We start from the raw sequence: 15,049 nt of genomic DNA, 5'->3' as shown, positions 1-15,049 counted from the left end.
CGCAGCTGGATAGTACGACGATAGAACCTAAGGTGTTGTCACGATCAGCGCAAGCATGGCACGTGCATAGTATTCGGCTTGCAGGATGTATTTGGGGAGAGTACAAACGACATATAAGGTCTCTGAATGCCGTTCCTTCTGATATAGTGGCATATAAGTCTTCGGATACTCATGCGTACCTGTTACCAGCGAGTTTGCGAGCTTTGATTTGATTTCGGACATTTGATTGGATTCGAGACGTTTTTGTTTCATTGGTAGTTGAGCCATATCGAGGAACTAGCAGTTACCTGAGCTTATGCCAGTACTTGTGAGCGTAAATGGCCAAATATAAAACTCAATCGTCTATGACAACATCCTGCTTGTTCTTTCTCTCCTCCCTCCATCCCTCACATCAATCTCCAGCGCTATTATGACATACCCGGAAAACAATGAGCGTGCATGAGTTGTTGGGCGCCATGTTGCAATGTGATCTGTTCTAGCATTGTAGCCCGGCACGTGGTCCGCACATTCCGGCCGTTGTTGGAAGTTATGGTGGCTTTTAGATCTGCGGTGAGCCACATTACAGGGAGGTATTGTTTCACCTTCTACTTCGCGGGCGATTCATCTGGCAGCTATTAAACCCTGATCGAGAGGACCACATGTGTGCTTCCAGATGCTTAGACATCTAATCCCGCGAGGCACAGGGCGCCCCCGTACACAAGAAAGTACATCTTGAAGTCGCACATAGTTCTCCGCCATCGATTTTGAACGTGTCGGTCCGTCCCCTAACTATCAGGTTGCTGTCCTTTACAGCTGATTATTTTGCAGCATGTCGTACCTGCCACGATCGAGATAATTCAGACTCGCGTTAATCCAAGCGGCCACAGACGTCCAACGCATCATCATTGCATATCTGCTGACTCGGGAATTTCGATTTCAAACGAGTTTGGTGTCGGCGGAATGTCGGATGGAGGGCTGGAGATGTAATCACATTGTCAAGAAACTGAACAAGTTCGTACTTTCTGAGCCAAGTATTTGTGAAAGGGAAGCGGGAATGTCAAGGTTAATCTGCATTAGCTTTTCGAGTCTTGAAATGATCTGCTCGTGCAAGCAATGCTAGCTATAATTGAAAGTGGAAGTCTTCATTCGTGCACTGAATTCACTTGCGATGGGGGAAAGCGTAAGACGATAGTCCGTGTTAAAAAATAAATGTGCGAACAAGTGCGCGTGGACGAGGGCCATATTTCGGATGGAGCACTGGCGCTGGCCAGACGCCAAAATATATGCCGTGCAATCAAATCATGGTATATTACACCTAGAACATGTGATGATCAGAGTCGATCGAGGAAATAAATAGTTATCGAAAACCTTGCTACACCGCAATTTTTGGCTTTGTCCGTGCAGCCTCTCGTTTTATCCTCAATGCCTCCAACCTACTTTTCAGTACACTGACTTTCATGTCTGCCTCTTCCTGTGCCCTCTCCTCATCTAATAAGCGGTCCATGATCATTTCCCTTTCATCCTGATCCTTCCGCCGCCTTTCCTCGTCCGGATCTGATTTAGCCTCAACCTCTGGAGGATCCTTCTCACCCTGCAGGGGAGGGAAACCTTCTGCCACGTCAGAGACCAGATCCGGTTCTGCAAATACAGTCGCCCGGTCATATGTCTCGTGTGCATCAGGCGCATTAATCACCGTCTGTTGGAACTTGATCCACTCTTGGTCAAGCTCTGGTTGAGTAACGACAACAGACTGAGTGTGTGGCCCCGACTCCTTCGCGGGAGCAACTATAGAAAAGTCGATCTCTTCGTCATCCGAGTTATCTGAAAGGGATAGTGGTGGTGCTTTTGAGGGGTCAGAGAAAAAGTCTGACGGAAACGCGCTAGAACGAGGAGTTGAGGTAGCAGGCTCGGTTTTCTGCTTCTTGGCTGCATCTCCGCCAGGGACATCTTCGACTGCCTTTCTTTTAGCGACGTTAGCCTCCTGTGCAGCCTGTCGCTGTTCCCTAACCCTCTCCTCTTCTTTAGCGCGAGACACGTTCGTACGGTGTGCTTTGCTGCCGAGATGACCGTCCCAAGCAGATGCATGCTTGATATTTGTTCCGCAAACGGAGCATCGCAACTGTCCGGTTGTCGTATAAGATGCTAGTGAATGGGTTACTCGTGCTTCCTGGCGTTTGGCTTTAAGTAGGGCACGGACGTCTGCCATGATAGAGAGTTGCTCGGAGCTAACCTTAGCAGAACGGAGTTGGTTATATCAGCATACTACTTTAGGCAACTGCCATAATTCGGAGACACCGTACATAGTGACCAATTGTGAATAGCGTTGAACAGCACTCCGGAAATCCCAAGACCCTTGAAATGTCGATAGCCTGACGGTCTTCCCGCTCTGGAGTTTGTAATCGTGCTTGCTGTTCTTGCGGAGGTCTTTCAATGACGCTTGCTGTTTTTGCTGAGAATTTCGGCAGTCTATCCTGTTCGCCTCGGCTTTTGTTTATGAAACTTGACAGCATTGCATTGTGTGGATGCGGCTACACTCTCCAGTTCGCTAGCACTGTGATACACAAACACATGCTCCCCTGCGCTGGACATCTGGACTCATCCATTACTTGATAATATCCAGCTTTTCTTCAAACGTCCGGACGGTCGGAAACTCTGGATCTTCGGGAATGACAACATCAAGAATGCGCAGATGTCATAATTTGCAACAGGGTCCCGGAATTGTCACCGATCGTGAATCGAATCTGCTACTATGACGTGGTCTCGTAACCTCCAAAAAGAGAAAACCCGCTAATTGCAACAGATTTCGGAGCATGGCATACTAGTCTACTCGCGTCCTCATCGTGATGCATAATTGTACCGATTCCACGCACGACACCTTACCGGTCATGAGAAGACGGCCAATCGGATCGTTATCCCGCCTGAAACCGTATATAGGATCTCGGAGTTGCACTCTAGTAGCCTGGCTTGTACCAGAACCAAGACACCATGCCGCGATTTATGATGTGGTGTACCCACTTCATCACGCTCGTCGTTCCAATCGTCTCGGCAATAGAGGTCACAATTCCTCTTACTGCGCCCTTGGGAGCAGCACCACTTAAGGGGAACCTCGTTTCGCTTTCAATCGAGCAAGATAGGTGGAACGAATGGGCAGGGACGACAGAACCAAATACATTCTTCAACAACGTCCTTGATAACTTTATCCAAATTACGAATACCCCTCCCTTCGTGAGAATAGGTGCTGACTCGGAGGACCATACTGATTTCAGCCATGACGTCGAGGTGAATTTCTTTTAATGTGAATTGGTTCGTGTGTTTAGCTGGTGCATAGTACGAAGAAGATATTTTCCCTCCTTCAAGCATAATCACGCCATATCCAGAAGCTACTAATATAACTGTTGGGCAAGGCTTCTATGATATCATCTCTCATCTTCCCAACGGTAATTTAACTTTTCAGAGACTCTCAAGTGACTAACTTGCTTTACTTTCAGGGACGCAAGTTCACTGGGGCTTGAACTTGAGGGAATACAACCTCACGGCAGCCTACCTCGAAACTGTCGCGCTCATGAACACATTTTCTTCCCCCGCTGTCCTAGAGAAACACATTGATCTGAAGTTTATCGAAGTTGGCAATGAGGCTGATCTCTACCACAAGCATAAGAGCCGTAACAGCAGCTGGAATGTACAAGAATATGTCTCTGAGTAAGTTTATGACGACGACTTCCTCATTAGTGCTGACCGGTATAAAGGTGGGAGGAATTTGCATATAACGTATCGATAACAGCCAACCTTTCCAAGTTATCTTGCACAAAATTAATCGGAGCCGCTTTCGCTGGGTCTTCTCACAACAACCTTAGCGGTTTCTCTCCGCAAGCTATATTCAATCTGGGCATTCTTGAATCTCCTGCAGGTCAACTGATCGAGACGTATGTCGAACACAACCTCAGAATGTGGATGGCGTGCTGAATCCCATGGTTAGCATTTCGCAGCACCATTATAGTGGCTCATTCTGTACCGGCAGCGGAGCTGCGCTGCAGGACCTAATGACCAAGAGCTATATCCGTGGTAATTTATCCGCGTTTATCCCAGATATTGAGGCGACCTTGGCCAACGGGCTGAAGTACATCCTCGGGGAGACAAACAGTAAGTTTTTGTCTGATAATTGTTCGACAGCACTAGACTTGCTAACTTGTTCATAGGTATCAGTTGCCACGGTGCACCTAGTAAGGTCGACAACATAAACAATGGTCGCAATAACTTACATGTGATCGTCCTTTTCACCAGATGTCAGCAATACAGCCGGCGCTGCCCTCTGGTTACTTGACTACACTTTGTATGCCACACAAGTTGGTATTAGTCGCATGCACTTCCATGAGGGCATTGGCTACAAGTACAATCTGGTCAGTACTCATCTAAGTCAATGCGGCGTTACTTAATCCCCTTATGAGCAGATTCAACCCGTGACGCTTAACTATTCGATCCTTGACGGTTCACCGGTTGCCCCGCTGGCACCGCACGTACAGCCAGCATACTACGCAGCTATCATTGTCGCAGAGGCTATCGGGTCATCTGGGACCACGCAGGCAGTCGAAATCTCCATCGATGAAGATCATGTATCGGGCTATGCATTTTTCGAGCATGGAAGCCTCTCAAAAGCTGTCTTCATAAACACGGTCGCGTACTTTTCCGGCGCTGGTGCAAGGAATTCCACTCACATCGATTTCTCTTTCACGGGTCTCGGACGTCCTCCCAATAATACGAGTGTGAAGATGCTGAAAATTGGGTATGAGCTGATTTCATCATCATTGCGGCCTGGATGCTAAAACTATCTGTAGCTATGCCTCCGACACCAGTAATCTAACCTGGGGAGGTCAGACGTACGAGACTAGCGACGGCAGGGTCAGTGGGCCCCTAACCGTTGACGTCTTACCTATCAGCTCTGGAGTTGACTTGCAAGAGACGGAAGCAATCCTCGTTACGTTTTCTTGACAGTGATTATAATGCACAGTCACCAGGACAATGATTCGCTGCGTCTTGCCGATATCACGATGCATCCTTCGTACGTATCTATTTACATATACATTCACCTATTATATGGCGGCCCAAACGTAACTTAATTAAATCACGTGCACGCACAATTTTCACGCACGCACAGCAGAATCGCGCGCATGCACACAGAAAGAAATCGCGCACAGACTCGACTGTTGTTTCGAAAGTACTAATTATGCCATATTGTAATCATATTGAAAATTAAATCAATGAGACATCAACCAGGCTCTCAGCTCCTCAAGCTCATCCTCGACAAATCCATCTTCCATCAAGAGACACCCTGTTTCCTTCATGTTTACGACGGAAAATTCCTGGCAATCACTGCAGACTTGAGGGATCTCTACTGATTCAAGTTGCGCAAGGATATCCTGGCCAGAATAGAAGATATCTGGGTGTTGCAACATCTCAGCTGGCCCAGCTTTCCAACCTGTTTCCCACTCGTCGGCACATGTCAATGGTGTATGGCAAAGCATCCCAGCCATAGCAGGGGGAACAACAGCTGCCAGGGTGAGTCAATGTGTAGAAATCTGATGCTTAACTTGAATTAGTGCATGTAAAATGTATGCGGGAATTTTTGCTATGCCCATGGGTTCAAGGCTTTCGATGGGGAGGGAAATGAGCTCTCTGAATGCAGGAGTCAACCATGGAAGGATTTTGAACTGGTAACAAAACTGGAGCAAGTCCAAATCAGGGTGCATCTCCAGTTGCTTGATGGCATATGATCTTCCGATGCTGACATCAAAGACAGCGCTCATAGTCAGCAGTGACACAAGGGTGGACACAGATTCCAGTACATTGTAGAGACTCATGCCTCTCATTGTGTGATATGGTAGTTTTCACTAGGGAGTACATGGCATGAACTTGTAGCATCACTCTGTGTGCTATCCACAGGTATTCCTATATGAGGCACAGCTTTCCCACACACCATGCACGCACACTTCCCGCGCTTCACGATGTATATGCGCGTGCGTGCTCCCGTGCTTGAGCACCATATAGCGCCAGCCATCCAAAAGCATCCATCCACTGTCCACCAAGCTCTCTAGTGCGTATATTTCCATTTCCCTTATTTGCATATTGTTTCACCTTTATTTTTATCATGGGCTCTCACTCATATATATCTTTACATACCTTACTTGGAAGCACTTTGGCTCCGCATGACAGCGCTTAGGCGCTGTTACAAGTAACATCGGCTACATGGCCCCCCTATCATTTTTCCCTTCGTCCTCGCCCTCGTATGCCTCCGGCTCGTACTTCTCTACCGACTATCCGTTGACCGGATCCTCGGGACCGTTCCCGTCCCTCATCCCCCTCCTATCGCACCAACGTGCGCACGTGCCTTTGGGCTATGACTCGTTCTGACTCATGCCACCAATGTGGCTTTCCTTATCTTTCCTTTGACTCGTGCATGCTGCACATTGTATCATTTACCGTTGGCTCGTTCCAACGTTTCTCGGTCTCATTCCGCATTCGACCTTACATCACTAATCAGGCTCTGCTACCAGCATACCTATACCCTTTCCGTTTCCCCTTTGCCCTTACCTACAGTACGGTAGCCTTGCCCTTAACCCTTTCCACTTAGTATAAGTAGTCGGTCACTCTGTACTAGATTCCCTAACTTGAATCTACTCAATCTTCCCTCGAACATACTTCCCTCTGAAGCCCCCTCAGCTTCAGTCTCTAGTATCTTTTCTTAGGTGCTCATCGCGCCTAAGTCTACCTCGATCGACTACTCATCGTTCAGACAAGACTGTCCTTACCTTGAGAACGTCAGTGACTTTGAAGACATCCGTCTTAGAAGTCACGTGACACGCGCGTCTCTGATATCTGCCGACTCGTCGTTGCCAGTCTCAGTCGCTACACCGGACCCTTCCGGTTACGTCACGAACGTTAGCGGACGACGCCCCTCTTAGGGCTCCGCATAACAGATCTATTTGAGTGCGTAACAGGCGCCATATATAAGCGCCAGCAGTACATACTATTACCTTACTTACTTTTCACCTGAACTTACTAGTTTCTGGCTACCCACTTACTACCTAGAAAGCCACAGTAGAAATCTATTCTTTTACATCTCGCACTCTCACATCTCTTATCTTGTATTATATCATCACTTAAGCTTAGTCTCTATCATTATCCACATACGCGCGTGCGCTTTCCCGCACTTTGTGCAATACATGCGCGCGTTCCCACGCCTTGCGTGCACCTGCACTTTCTCGTGCTTCGCTTTGGCGCATACCTCTAGATCCTTGCTGCATTCGCTTCCCCTTTAGGGTCGAATGCACTTGTCGTCTCAAGTATAGCAGACTAGGCAACGCGTGACCTTACAATGATTATAGATACAGTCAGGAGCCTTGTTCGTGCCTTGCTGTATTGTTGTTTCTACAATGTTATTGACTTGTTCTGTGTCCTGAGGCCTAGTACGAAATAGAGAGAAATCCATAGCAAAACTGGTAGAATTGAATAAAATATCGCACTTTCCAGAAAGGTGATTGAGAAGACAGTTGAAATCTGTGCTGGAATGTCCATGAAGCACAATGGGGGCATTATCAGTAAGACCCTCCTCACTATGAATACCAGTGCAAGGTAAGGAAAACAAATTTGTGAATACTGGGGAGCATCATTTGAGAAGGTCAATTGGTAGGCGGTAAAGCTGATTCTGAACCTACAGAGCAATGATATAGTCAGTTAACCAGTTCTGTTTCGAAGGTGCAAGTCTAGAGTAACTCACCTGAATGACAACAAATTCACTGTTATAATAATGAGCAGCCGAGCATTGGGCCCAGGGGGAAGCAGTAAAGTTCAGATTGTCGAGGTTACTGTAATGGATTGGTCTGAGTCAGTTGAGTAATGAAATAATTCAATTTCAATGCCAACCTCCAAATCTGTTCTGTGCCAGGCATGTCATCCACATTCCAACTTCAAGTTGGAAGAGTACTGCTGTGGCTTGTAAGTTCTGTAATGTGCAAACAATATGCAACCAGTTTTAACCAAAGTTCATGCACATGTCACATGCCATGTCAGACTGGCATGTTTGCTTCTCCATCAGCAAAACTGCCCAGGCCTTGACTGGCCTAACAAGGCCATATGAGGTGGCTGTAGGCCTGGCCGATTGTATGAGGCTTGCAGTGCTGTGAGTGGAAATACTTCAGTCAAGAGATGCAACATGAGGCTCATATGAAGGAGAGGCTATTATAGACATGCAAGGCTTGAGAGGATTACCATGGCTTGGAAGGATTGTCAAGACTTGAGGTGTATGCATGGGCTCATATGGTCACACGAGCCAGGTAGTATAGTGCAAGGCCATGCAGGCTAATCTATTAGCTCCAGCATAATATTAAAATACAACAAAGTGCGTTAAATGATGAGTGCAAGCAAAAATGAGTAAAGCATAAGTATGTGAATGAAGACAGCAGGTTGGAATATAAATTTGTGAAGACACCTAGAAGCCGTTCGTCTGTTTCTTGTGCGAGGAGGTTCTGTTTGGTGGCTTCAGTAGGAGAGGTCTTCTTCCCTTTTTTCTTTGGTACAGCTGGTGCATCGGGAGTGATGTCTTTGTCCTCGATGGATGACTAATTAGTAAGGGCAAGTTTTAACTTCAAGTTGACCTGGGCCTTTGTTGCAGCAGGCTGGGGGGAGGTAAGTACAGCAGGGCAAGGCACTACTTGATTTGCCAGTTTCATAGGTGGTGGTGGACTCGGAGGGGAGGGCTTGTCGTCTTCATCCTCGGTAAGTGGGGGTAAAGGAGAGTCAGATTGAATCTTCTTCGCTGGGGCCAGAAAGACTCAGACAATGGTGGATGCTCCTCATCATCAGTGAGTATGGGTTGAGGGTGCTTAGTGATTCGAGTGTGGGGTTAAGTCTTCTTCACAGGGGGTGTAGAGGGTGACAGTACACAATACTCAACAGAATCCTCGTCAGATTCAGGGAGTTGACGGCACTTGGTTGATTCAACTATAGGTTTCTTCTTTGCAGGCAGAGGAGGGGAGTGTTCATTATCATCTAACTGCTCGATCAGAGGCCTTTGTAAGTTTGTTTGAATCTTCTTTGATGCTGGGCATGTAGAAGGTGGTATCACAGGTACAGGGTCCTTGTCACTGGACTCTTGAACTACTGGTTGGGGCTGAGGCTGAGGCCTTGGTTTTACAGGTTGAGGGAGTGGAGCAGTGGGAGTCTTTTTGGAAGAAGGATACTCAGGCTTATCATCATCAAACAGTGCTGCAGCTGCTGGCTGTTTTGCTATTTTTATAAGTATGAATCTTGCAATGTAGCCTATATGCACTACACACCTTCATTGTGAGCCTTTCTCTGTGGTGGCACAGCGCCACATCGAGCCAAACACTGAGCCTTGATATCAGCAATGTCATTTTCTTGATCTGAGTCATCCTCTGAGTCGGATGGCTTCTTTATGAATTTGGCCTGGGCAGCTGACCCCATGTGGCTATAATTTTACAATCAGTAGTGACGACTCAGATGGGGTTGAACATACACGTTCCACCATGATATGGTGTCTTCAATCCATGGGTCCTTGTCATCATCGAGCATGTCGATGATAGCCCAAAATAACACCTCCAGATTCATTGTCCTGATCTCATTCGTCCAATTCTGTGTATTACTGAGTGTAAAATATGTTTGAATATACATAATGAGAAGTGCAGTCAACAGAACATCAAGACTAACTTACAATAATGTGAACTATTGCGATAATGTGTTTGGTCACTAACAATAAGCTGAATGCACGGTTTCTTGCTTGCTTTGAGGCTTTGCTTGATGTAGACTCTGACATCACAGCTGAGGGACCAATATACAAATAAGCATAAAACTAGAGCAAAGATTAAATAGACAATCAGCGAAGGCAAGCATGGCATGTGACTCACCCAGGCAACAACATGATTTCTGAAAAGGCCCTTGGTCTTATCTTGCGAGTCATAAACACTGTCTTCATAGAAGCCAGTAGGCCGATGTAGGGAATGATTCATGGCTAGGCTTGCAGAGGCTGTTTTACCTACTAGTATGTTTGCACCTTAGCTTACATAAGAAAATTACCTTTTCACCAGTTTTACTATGAGTCTGAGAGATCAGCAAGTTTCTATCATATTTCCTCTCCTCTGAGCTGTCTCTGGACCAGGCTCAAGGCTCAGAGGAGAGGAAATATGATAGAAACTTGCTGATCTCTCAGACTCATAGTAAAACTGATGAAAAGGTAACTTTCTTATGTAAGCTAAGATGCAAACATACTAGTAGGTAAAACAGCCTCTGCAAGCCTAGCCAGGAATCATTTCCTACACTGACTTGTTGCAGCCATCTTGATTTTGCCTGACTGTAGTTTCTCCATCCCTCCTGTGTATGTTTTAGTATTAGTGAGCTGATAGATGTAATAAATGATGTAACTTACTCCTCTGGATCGCTATTGAAGACATGAAGTTTGTTGTGTGGACAGAGCCAGCGGGCAAGTTGTGGATGTGTGATGCCATGCATAGATTTATCTTCGACTTCAGGAATTGGCAGATTAAGCGCATTGTTTTGCTGTGCATGTTGAATGGCACATACTTGAGTCCTTTGTGCTTGACGGAACTAAATGCTGTTGATTGTGTGTCACTCATCCCCTTTGTTATCTGAACAAAATCAGATCATGTTAGAAAGAGCGCATATATGCACCACAGAGATGATTTTCGACAACTTGTCAGTAGAGATTGTATCAAGCTCCATGTGAAGACTTGGAACAAACTCCAGGATGCCATTATACAAGTGCAGATGGTGTCCTATAATATCCTTAGTCCTACTTGTAGCTATTAGTGAGGGTTGATCACACATGTGAATGCTCTTATAAATTGGCACTGATTTTGCCTCTGTGATCATGCTGGAGACCTGTGTGAAAGGTGACAGATGGTAGGCCAAAGAGGTCAAGCACACAGGTGACCTTTCGTCCAACATTTTGATACATTTCTATAGGATCCAATATTGATTTTGCATCATCTGATCTGCATATTATTGTCAGTTTCGAGCCAAATGTGATATAATATACTAATGAATGTACTTTTTCAGTTTCTTGCTATGCTTGGTTTGTACTGCTTGAAGCAGCTCATCTGTGCTATTCTTATGTTTGCTTGATTGTGACGAAGATCCAGAATCGGCAGATTTCTTGTGTTTTCCTAGTTCTGATGACGATGAAGATCCATTTGAATAGGATGACTTCTTGTGCTTTCTTAGTGGTGATAAGGACAAAGATTCAGACAACATGATAGTGGTCAGGTGCAAGAGGACAAAGCGACAAACTCAAGCAAGGAACATTCATTAGGACAAGACACAACCGAGCCAAACAACCTGATATGGAACACATAACATCATCTGAAGTCCTCCTCCACTTTGTAGTGAAAACACTCAATTCACTTATACCAGCCTATGCTGCATTTTTCTTCTTTTTCTTCTTGGAATCATGGTTCAATGTCCTAATTGTGATACTGAAGTCTCTGAATGTGGCCTTTCAATTCACCTGACTCACTGGTGTAAATCTCGAGGATCAGTTACAGCTAATGTTCTTGAGAGACGTCATGGACGACTGGCCTACTTCCCCAACTGTTAGCAATGAAGACAAGACCCTGAGGGCCACAACTCTGCTCAAACTAGAGCCAAAAACAATGTAAGTTTCAATTGTTATATTGAGGTTTATCTAATTCTACAGTTCAAGTATAATGAATCATCAGATGTTCAGATGGGATACCGACCTTCTGGACTACCACCACAGACAAGGCATCTCCCTGCATGCTATCATGACAAACTTCCACCCAATCCTATCCCTGTACCTGTACTTCCCACACCTGTTGAGCCTGATGCTCTAGCTGCTGATAATTTAATGGATGATGATATTCAACAATGTGTGGACTGGGTGTGTACTGAACATGATCCATTTGAACTATTCCGTGAGTACCCCCATGCCTTTCCCACCTATGACTCCGAGAACCTGAGCTACTTCGACCACCTTTGTGATGCTCCAACCTTCAGTCATGTTGATGGAGGTGTTGAACACGAACATCCATGGTGGGCAGGCTTTGGCTCATCACTGGAGGCCATCCATCAGAATTATTTTACACCATTTCTTAATACTACAATCTTTCAACTCATGAATTGGTTCTACAATGCATCTCTCCAGAAATTGATCGAGGATCTCAGGCATCTTGTCAATGATGTTATGTTGGCAGAAGACTTTGACTGAGAAGATTTGCGCGACTTTAATCCTGCATGTGAAGCAAAGCATCTAGATAATGCCAAAAAGAACCCGTCCTCATCTATCTTTTCGCCTGATGGATGGCATGAAGCCTCCGTCAAAATTTGCTTGCTCTGTGAGAAGGAAAAGTTTGATTCAGAAGATGATGCACCTATATTTGAAGTCAAGGGGCTCTATTATCGGAAGCCTTTAGAGGTTCTCAAAGCCACATTTGTGGAGGAAGTCTGCAAAAAGCTTTCATACAAGTCCTTACAAGCTTTTCTGGCAACCTGACAAGGATAAACCACCTGAACACATCATTACGGAGCTTTACACATCTGATGCAATGCTCCAAGAGCATGAGAAGATATGCTTGCAGCCTCGTGAGCCTGGATGCAACCTTGAAACAGTTGTCACAGCAGTCATGCTATGGTCTGACTCTACGCACCTTGCCAGTTTTGGTAATGCTGCCCTGTGGCCAATCTATATGTTCATCGGTAACCAGTCAAAATATATTTGGTCTATGCCAACATCATTTGCAGCTCACCATCTTGCCTACATTCCAAAAGTATATCATTTTACAAAAAATCTGTTTGCCTGTGCTAATAATAGCTTTAGTTGCCCGACATGATGAAGGTACAACAATTCAGATAGTGAGTCTGAACAATATTGGGTCTTGCAGAACCTTGCTGCTATTCGACCCTAAAGGGTTTCTGGACTAGGCTAAAGGCTCAGAGAAGAAGAAATATCATGAAAACTTGCTGAGTACTCTGACTCATACTAGTGACTGGTGAAAAGATTGCTTGCTTATATAAGCTACAAAAGTGCCAACATAAGGTAAGGTAAAAACAGTCTCTACAAGCCCAGCCAGAAATGAATCCCTACAATGATCCAGGACATTTATGTTCGATGGTTTGGATGGAGTGCTACAGCAACTGTTCTCACATATTGCAAGCAGGGGACTCATGCATGCCATATGATATTTTTGCTCGATGATGAGTTGACAGATTGGGCAACAGAATGGACTGGTGCCAGCAGGAAAAGGTATACGAGTTGATGATCATCACTGGCAGTCTATGATTGAACATGTACGTGAATTCATATTCAAATTGAGCCGCAGTGTTGTCAGTACATTGGTCAGGAACTTGATTGGTGTTATGTCAATGGTTCTCACTCGGGTTTGTGGTGTTCAGTCAATCCAGTTAATAGTGACTAATTATGATACATACCTTCAGAATGTGTTCTCTGAGAAACTCTCAAAGTTTGGCTTTGACTCCGACTCAATGCTTGTCCCTGGAGAGAGTGGGAACATGAACCTGAAGAAGGCCAAAAAAAACCTACTGTCTGGTAACACTCCCACCAATGATGCAGGATATATAGATGAAGATGAGCCAGTTGACAAAAATAGGCCTGTAACAGCACCATTGTTTCCATGTCCAGAGTTGATTCTAGTTGGTAGGCTGTTGTGCATACTGAGGAAGAAGAGAATGCATTGTACAAAGACGATGAGATGGCAGAAGACGAGCTCTGTATGAGCAATAACCTCAATGCAAATATCATATTGATCAAGTACAAAACAGAACACCTTATGAGAGATTTGAACTCATCAGTCTACACATTTTTTGATCCAACACCACAGATTATTGAAATGAATGACCGCTGTGCTCATTATGTCAAGTGCCAATGACAAAGAGAAAGTTATATACTCCAATCATCAACATTTAGTGATGATGAATGAGGTATTTAATGAAGACAGATTTGTTGATGAGGCTGAGTTGTTGGATGAGGGTGAGTGTGTTGCATTGCACTGCACAAAGGGATTCGATACTGTCTGTGAGCAAATATGAAAGCCATGTGCTTATAGAAAAAATGGGATGTTCAACAGGTTTTGAACTTGTTGCACTGCAATAGAAACAGATTTTGACTCTGTTATGACAGCCATATGGCTAAACACGACTTTGATCATCTCGCAAACAAACCGACCATAAGCAAATTTCAAGGTGTGTTTTCATAGAAAATGAATCTTATCATTGGCAGGTTTCAAACCTGCACGATCCAAGAGAAACAGATTTTGACTCTGGCGATCACTTGGCTATTTAACATTTGGTAGGTTTTGAACCCACACAGACAGATTTAGATTCTGTCATAATGACTGCTTGGCTAAGACCAGTGAGATGCACTTCCAATGGACTCAATCAGAAGTGAACCCTCAAGGCACATTTATCTGCATTTGACTACCACACAAAATGGTGGGATGCAATGACTCATGAACTTGCATTCAAGGCAAGTTTTAATGGCAAAAGAAAAACCATGTTATTATACAGGTTTTAAGCCTGCTTGGCTTAACAGAAATAGATATAGAAAATGTCCATGGGCAAATGATTACTCAGAGTGATTTAGGATCGACAAAGACAGACCTTCAGAGTGTGTAGAGTTCAAAAAGTGTGCAGACCAGAGTCATGGCAATGACATGGCTAAGATCATTTAAGATGGGTTTCTCAGAAAACCAGGTGTTTTTTTATAGAAAATAAAATTTATCATTGACAGGTTTTGAACCTGCACAGTCCAAGAGAAACAGATTTTGACTCTGATTATCACTTGGCAAATTCATCTTTAGCAGGTTTTGAACCCACGCAGACAGATTTATATTCTGTCATATCGACTGCTTGGCTAATACCAGTTGAATGCACTTGCAATGAACCCAATCAAAAGTCAAGGCAGTTCTTTCAATAGTATGGTTGCCATGATTGATTTTTTTTATTGATTTTACTCTTATTGCAAAAGACATCAGACTTCTTCTGGGGCTCTTGACTTCAAGACCTGTTT

The 15,049-nt window shown here is 44.8% G+C and overlaps 5 protein-coding genes across 5 annotated transcripts; 3 read left to right on the top strand and 2 right to left on the bottom strand.

Annotated features, from left to right (window-relative positions):
* Window positions 1-1,351: 1,351 nt before the first annotated feature.
* F5891DRAFT_1128970 (uncharacterized protein) lies at window positions 1,352-2,281 on the bottom strand (the record flags this gene model as incomplete). Its single annotated transcript, XM_041364340.1, has 2 exons — window positions 1,352-2,178; window positions 2,275-2,281. The coding sequence occupies 2 exons, from the start codon at window positions 2,279-2,281 to the stop codon at window positions 1,352-1,354; spliced, it is 834 nt and encodes a 277-aa protein (XP_041224886.1).
* A 445-nt stretch (window positions 2,282-2,726) lies between these two features.
* F5891DRAFT_1038940 (glycoside hydrolase family 79 protein) lies at window positions 2,727-4,965 on the top strand (the record flags this gene model as incomplete). Its single annotated transcript, XM_041361917.1, is given in 11 exon segments — window positions 2,727-2,749; window positions 2,763-3,258; window positions 3,308-3,416; window positions 3,468-3,678; window positions 3,726-3,902; window positions 3,956-4,119; window positions 4,176-4,199; window positions 4,261-4,373; window positions 4,405-4,406; window positions 4,427-4,759; window positions 4,812-4,965. The coding sequence occupies 10 exon segments, from the start codon at window positions 2,965-2,967 to the stop codon at window positions 4,963-4,965; spliced, it is 1,581 nt and encodes a 526-aa protein (XP_041224885.1). The 5' UTR covers window positions 2,727-2,749; window positions 2,763-2,964.
* A 3,910-nt stretch (window positions 4,966-8,875) lies between these two features.
* On the bottom strand, window positions 8,876-9,998 carry F5891DRAFT_1189740 (uncharacterized protein; the record flags this gene model as incomplete). Its single annotated transcript, XM_041367212.1, has 5 exons — window positions 8,876-9,258; window positions 9,309-9,460; window positions 9,509-9,624; window positions 9,704-9,841; window positions 9,897-9,998. The coding sequence occupies 5 exons, from the start codon at window positions 9,996-9,998 to the stop codon at window positions 8,876-8,878; spliced, it is 891 nt and encodes a 296-aa protein (XP_041224884.1).
* Window positions 9,999-11,731: 1,733 nt separating this feature from the next.
* Window positions 11,732-12,232, top strand: F5891DRAFT_1189739 (uncharacterized protein; the record flags this gene model as incomplete). The annotated part of the gene is made up of 1 exon (XM_041367211.1): window positions 11,732-12,232. One exon carries the CDS (start codon window positions 11,732-11,734, stop codon window positions 12,230-12,232), a length of 501 nt encoding a protein of 166 aa, XP_041224883.1.
* A 1,661-nt stretch (window positions 12,233-13,893) lies between these two features.
* Window positions 13,894-14,655, top strand: F5891DRAFT_981093 (uncharacterized protein; the record flags this gene model as incomplete). The annotated part of the gene is made up of 5 exons (XM_041377076.1): window positions 13,894-14,011; window positions 14,041-14,056; window positions 14,162-14,223; window positions 14,334-14,392; window positions 14,548-14,655. 5 exons carry the CDS (start codon window positions 13,894-13,896, stop codon window positions 14,653-14,655), a joined length of 363 nt encoding a protein of 120 aa, XP_041224882.1.
* Window positions 14,656-15,049: the final 394 nt, after the last annotated feature.

The sequence above is a fragment of the Suillus fuscotomentosus genome (genome assembly GCF_016647785.1).
Source record: "Suillus fuscotomentosus strain FC203 chromosome Unknown F5891scaffold_33, whole genome shotgun sequence".
Classification (NCBI taxonomy): Eukaryota; Fungi; Basidiomycota; class Agaricomycetes; order Boletales; family Suillaceae; genus Suillus; species Suillus fuscotomentosus.
The sequence above is the reverse complement of the archived record's forward strand: the minus strand, read 5'-3'. Positions and strand labels throughout refer to the sequence as shown.